Source organism: Theropithecus gelada, chromosome 13, assembly GCF_003255815.1.
Source record: "Theropithecus gelada isolate Dixy chromosome 13, Tgel_1.0, whole genome shotgun sequence".
Lineage (NCBI taxonomy): Eukaryota > Metazoa > Chordata > Mammalia > Primates > Cercopithecidae > Theropithecus > Theropithecus gelada.
Window position 1 is genome coordinate 66664321 of NC_037681.1, and position 6000 is coordinate 66670320.

General features: G+C 44.4%; 1 protein-coding gene across 1 annotated transcript in view; it reads left to right on the plus strand.

The window, feature by feature from the left end:
- Positions 1 to 5033, plus strand: part of PRKCE (protein kinase C epsilon) — a 544098-nt gene extending 539065 nt beyond the window's left edge. Inside the window, exon 15 of the mRNA XM_025354242.1 lies at positions 1772 to 5033. Within this exon, the coding sequence (XP_025210027.1) occupies positions 1772 to 1918 (147 nt within the window). The 3' untranslated portion in view covers positions 1919 to 5033. The remainder of the gene's footprint in view (positions 1 to 1771) is intronic.
- The last annotated feature ends 967 nt before the right edge of the window (positions 5034 to 6000 follow it).

Here is a 6000-nt window from a genome sequence, read left to right on the forward strand (position 1 = left end):
GACCTTACCCACTGTGGAAGGCATCACACTGAAGCCCAGACATGAGTTCTGGCTCTGTTCTTAACCAGTCCGGTGACCCTGGGAAAGTCACCAAACCTCTCTGAGCCACAGTTTCCTCATCTGTAGGATCAGGATGTTACCGGCCTGTTCTGAGGATCAAATGAGCAAATAAATGCAAAGATGCTTTGTAAACTGTAAACCAACATTCTCCAAACTGCATTCTGTAGAACCTGCTGTCAGGAGAGGTGTTCATAAACTATTTAGGAAAAAAAAGAAAGTTTTAGGTCAAGTTTGAGGAAGCCTGGCCCAAACAAAGCAAACCAGATTTCCTCACTCCAGAATTTCTCGGAGACTAACTTGCCAATGTGCATAGCAAATCTCCAAGAGCAGGGTAGAAAACATGGCTTTGTGTTAAAACCCCTTTTTTCATGGACTACTTATTAACTTCTTTAGGTTACTGGTTTCCACAGAGCATAGTGTATATTAATATTATTTCTCCTACAACTAATAATGTGAATCTTTCCACAAGATTTATTCCATCATCCAGGTCACTAATCCTGGGTAATACCAGTTAATCAGTGTCTGAAAAAAGTATTGCTGGAGTCCTTGCCTTTAATCTTCTGGGCATTGTGCTGCTGTGCCCGCTATTGAAGGCCTCTGCCATTGGACTCCAGCCCTAACTCCCACCATCCCCACGCTGCACTCTGCCCCTGCAGCTTGGTGAACCCATTGGCCTGTGTATGCATCTTTTGTCTTCCTATTCCCTGCCTTTGTTCCATCCTTCTCCCTGCCAAAGTACCTCCCTCCCATTTCTACCAGTACAATTGTCACCCATTCCTCAAATTTTAGTCCAAACCCTGCCTTCTCCATGGAAATTTTTCTAACTAAAGCGATGTGTTCTTCACAGGACTACTGGCCCCTCAAACTCAACTCTAAGCCCCTAAAGGCAGACAGCATTATTTATACTTCCTGATTTTCTCCAAAAACCAGGATTCATTTGGGATTGATTGATTGCTCCCTTCCACCCCACCCCCCAGAACCATAAGGCTCACAGTTGTACTTTGGGAACTTGAACCCAGAGGTATGGGTCCTTCAGAGCTGCGGAGTCAGTGGTGAGTTTACACTCTTCATTCAATAGACACTTACTGCTAGGGAACTGCTGGGAACCCAAGGTTGAACAAGACAAGGTCTCTGCCTTTAAGAAGCTCTTGGTCTAGACAAAAGCATAAAAACATCATGGCAAGTCCATGTGCTGAGTGTAATAATTGACAAAATATGGGAGCACACAGTTGGGTTCATGGTGAGAATAAGTGGAAATCGAGGCAGGCTTATAGTGAGGATGTTACCTGGAGCAGACGTGGCCGGATTATGGGGAAGAAGGACCTCTGGGAGGGGATTCAGGAGGGAGGTTGTAATGGAGCCAGAAGGTTATAGCAGTTGCTGGAAGAGGGTGTGAGATGGGACGTTTGCATCACACACACACACACACACACACACACGTCTGTGGGAATCCCACTTCCCTGCTTTTCCATCATACCCTCTCACCCCTTCTTCCTTCTCACCTTGACTCATTCTTCCTCTCCTCCTCTGTCACCTCCGGGTCCTGGGGCCATCCATCGTTACCTCATCGGGACAGCCCCGTGTCTGCTGTCTGTTGGTAGCTAGAGGCCTGCTTTGGTGACAGGCTGGTCAGTGCGGTGCCCACTCCCCGTGGGGGGCCCTCAGGAGGGAGGGCAGCCTCCACTTACCACTTTCTCTTTTCTTCCCACAGAAAACCAAAAGAGACGTCAATAATTTTGACCAAGACTTTACCCGGGAAGAGCCGGTACTCACCCTTGTGGACGAAGCAATTGTAAAGCAGATCAACCAGGAGGAATTCAAAGGCTTCTCCTACTTTGGTGAAGACCTGATGCCCTGAGAGCCCACTGCAGTTGGACTTTGCCGATGCTGCAAGAAGGGGTGCAGAGAAGACTCCTGTGTTGCAGAGACTCAGCAGGTCTTGAACTACTTCTCCTCCTCGGAGCCCCAGTCCCATGTCCACTGTCTATTTATTGCATTCCCTTGCCCCGGGCCACCTCCTCCCCCTCCCACCTGGCGACCAGAAGGCGCTCTCGGTTCTTGTCTCACCAGTAATACAGACTCATTGGGTCAGCAGTTAGCTGTATACACTGCCGTGTTTGGACCGTTGGCAAGCCTGGTTCCATTCCTCAGGGGCTCCTGGCAGTGAAGCAACTTCAGTTCTTTTACTGCAAAGAAAAGAAGAAAGAAAGCAAGCAAACAAGAAGACTCTGGCTCTGCTGTTGGACACAGATCCTGACCCCTCTTGCTTCTTTTCCCTCCTGCGCCCCAGCTTGCCATCCCTGCCCTTCTGTCCTGGAGAAGAGACTGGTGCTTCTCCGCACGCACAAGGGAGGGCGCCCTCAAGGCATGCCCTCTGAGGGAGGGAGACCAGAGATGCAGGGATTGGCCAGCTGGGTTGGTTTGCTCTGGAATGGCTAACTCTTGCCTGCTTTGGTTTTAGCTTTTCAGCATGCCAAAGTCATGTAAGTTTGTGTCTTGTGGAAGAAATCCTCTTTGTGGAAAAAGGAACGGGGTTTTGAACTCTGTTAACATTTGAAAGATATATTTTCAAATTCACTTTCTAATTGGCCAAAAGATATAAATTCCAGTCTGAATACAGGTAGATATTAAAGGGCTAATACAAAATGAGAAACCGGTCATCCAAGGTGGATGCTGTCAGTGACCGAGTGACACATGAGGGCTGTATGAATTGAGAGAAAAGGCAGCAAGTAGCGTTCCTCATCATTCAAGTTCTACCTGGACACAAAGGCCAGGACCCTGGGGTTGCAACAAAGCTCAGCTCCCAGATTCTCTTTCCAGTTTCATCCTAAGTTCCTAGCATAAACACTATTTATTTTCCGCAGCAGTGTGTTATTTTAGCGCACTTATACAAAATGGTAGTACTACTGTGTTGTGATTTTTAAACATTAAACATGTAAAGTTATGTATGAAATACCTGCTTTTGGAATAAGCAGAATGAGGCTAAACATGGGTTATACAAAGGGTATCTGGAGACTGAACGGCAACTTGTTTGAAAACTGACAGTGTCACAAGATGTACTCAGTTTTGTTTCTGTGTGACATGCAATGGCAACTCATGTGGACACTATTTAAGGGATGTGACATTACCTCCTGTAGATACGCTAACAGTGTTATTCTTTCATTTCCAAGGGTTCTGTGTGGCTTTGTGTATATGTTTCCTGGAGGTCATTTGATTACCTAATTTACTGAACTGATGTAGCAGGGAATGGAATCCATTCCAACTATTGCACGTGGATTTCCCAGCTGCCCCTAAATATATATACTTGTGAGTGGCAAAGTGGCACTAATGAAGCTTTTTGCCTTTTGTACATTTGAGATTTTTGTATATAGTGTTTGCTGCAAGGCCTGTGGAATTAATTCATTGAATATAGAGGTATCAACTGCTGCATGTTCAGGCATATTATAAAACTTTAGTCTATGAAAGAATAATTATAATAATGTCCAGGTGCAATACTCTGTAAGTGTATTGGTTCAAGTTACCGAGACATAGGTGTGTTCCTTTATGGGGGATGGGGGGGTGTGTTGGGGATTCTTTGTATTGTTTATTTCATTTTGGTTTATTTTAAAAGATGTAAACATGTATTAAGCTATATTAAATCTCACATACAGTTCTCCTGTGCTCTATTATAGCCTGATAGAGATGGGGGAGAGAAAGGAATGTTTTTGATGGTGGTTTCAAAGCTTGGACAGTAACTATCTTGAGCCCATAGAGAGTCTGTGTCCATATTTGCATCTGGCTGGTCATAGCCTTTGTTACTAATGACGACATTCAGTTCTCTTTTGTTTTTATTTTTTAAAAACTCAGGTGTGATTATTATCTGTTCTTATAATAATTGCAAATATTAAATATTATGATATATCAATTCATGTGTTTGGCATACCAGTGAATGATGAAGAACATTAGATTAATTTAATTTATCTTCGGTAACTTGACATTCTGGAGAGAGACTATCTTCTGGAGTTGAGTACAAGCACAGAAACATCTTTACGGTGGCATCATCTCATTTTTTAGGAAGACATGATAATACTGCCCATCATACTCATGTGTAACTACTGTTCTTTCTTCTGCTTTCTTCACCATTTTAAACTTTGGACAACCAAGCAAGCTCTAACTGCAATGCCAGATGGCCTTGTCCAAGGGTCTGGTGTTTGCATGGCAGTGGGGACTGGGCCTTTCCTACAGGACAACTGGCAAATTTGCTGGGAAGTCAAATAATACATTCCACCTGGCAGCTGAAGGCAGTCAGTCAGTCTGTCCCAGAAAGGGCCCTTTTTAGCACCCAAGGCTGGGCTGGCTGGGATGCCTCTGGCTGGTGACGTTCTCACACAGGCAGATTTAAATCCAGCAAAGGTCTATAGAAAAAGGCTTGTGTGTTCCTTGAGTAATCATTGTTTCATTTTCATTTTTACAAGAGTTTGAAAATAGACACACTGTTGACACTTCTGCCAGTTTTTTCTAATCTTTCCCGTCCCACCCCCTTTCTCTTTCTCTCTCTCTCTCTAAAGAAAAAAAAAAAGGGGGGGGAGCAAAAAAAAAAAAAAAAAGCCAAAAAATATATATGAAGGATAGCTGTTCTCCTGTGTTCTCTCATTATGGGCTTTGTGAAGTAGAAACATAATTTTTTTTCCTCCAAAGGTGAAAAAACAACTTATTCTTGCTTTTTTTTAAAAAAGAAGGCTAAAAAATTACCTCTTTTTAAATTATGTGCAAAATAATTCTGGCTAACTATAAAATGTATTCAATTTTAGGATTTTTTTTTGTATTGTGATGCTTTATTTGTACATTTTTTCCTTTCTGGATGTAATTTTAATCTCTTGCCATTCATTAGTGTTATTTCATTGTAAACATTATTGTGCCAAATGTACTGTATTCAAAAGGATGTGAATGTGTATTGTTTCAGAACCTAATAAATACAATGACGTTAAGTCTTATTTCTCAGTGCCAGTAAGAATTTTTAATCTCCGTTATGAGTGGCAAAGTGGCACTAATGAAGCTTTTTGCCATTTATATATTAGAGATTCAAAAATTCCTAAACCTAAACGTGGTTTCAGCTTTCCTTTCTCCTTGGAAGATGCACAAAAGCTGCAAATGACCATATTTGCACATTCCCCCTTCCTCTGTGCTTCTGGGCTGTCAGAAGGAATTAGGGGACCTGTGCCGACTGGACATGGCTCTCAGCTGCCTTGGCCTGTCTGCCTTGGGGTGCTGGGAGATAGGCAAGAAAGCACCTGCATTTTTGTCTTTCCAGAGAAGCAAATGCCGGACCACCTTGCAGCCGATGCCTGTTTGAGCCTCTTCATGACTCAGTTTTGGGCCTGATGCTTGGAACTATAGGCCTTTGGGGTCCAGGGACTCCTCCTAGGGCGAGAGTTCCGTGCAGGCTGGCCTGGAGCACAGACTGGCCGGGGGGCTCCACGCTTCGCTCTTGCCCACCTGCCCCACGCAGCCCATGTCTGTGCCCATCCTGCCGACTCCTGGGCTCTCCAGGTTCCTCCTTCACTCTGGGATTCCTTTTCTGCCATTCAAGCATGTTGGCCCGGTACTGCAAGACTCCTCCTCTTTCCCCAACACAAACTTTTCAAGAATGTTTGAAACTCAAAAGCACCCTCTTGAGTACACCAGAAATTTCCATTGGCCAGAATTTCCTGTTCCTTAAAAGTTACAGAAATGGGCCGGGTGCGGTGGCTCATGCCTGTAATCCCAGCACTTTGGGAGGCCGAGGTGGGCAGATCACCTGAGGTTGGAAGTTCAAGAACAGCCTGACCAACATGGAGAAACCTCATCTCTACCAAAAATACAAAAGTAGCCGGGCATGGTGGCGCATGCCTGTAATCCCAGCTACTCGGGAGGCTGAGGCAAGAGAATCGCTTGAACTCGGGAGGTGGAAGTTGCGGTGAG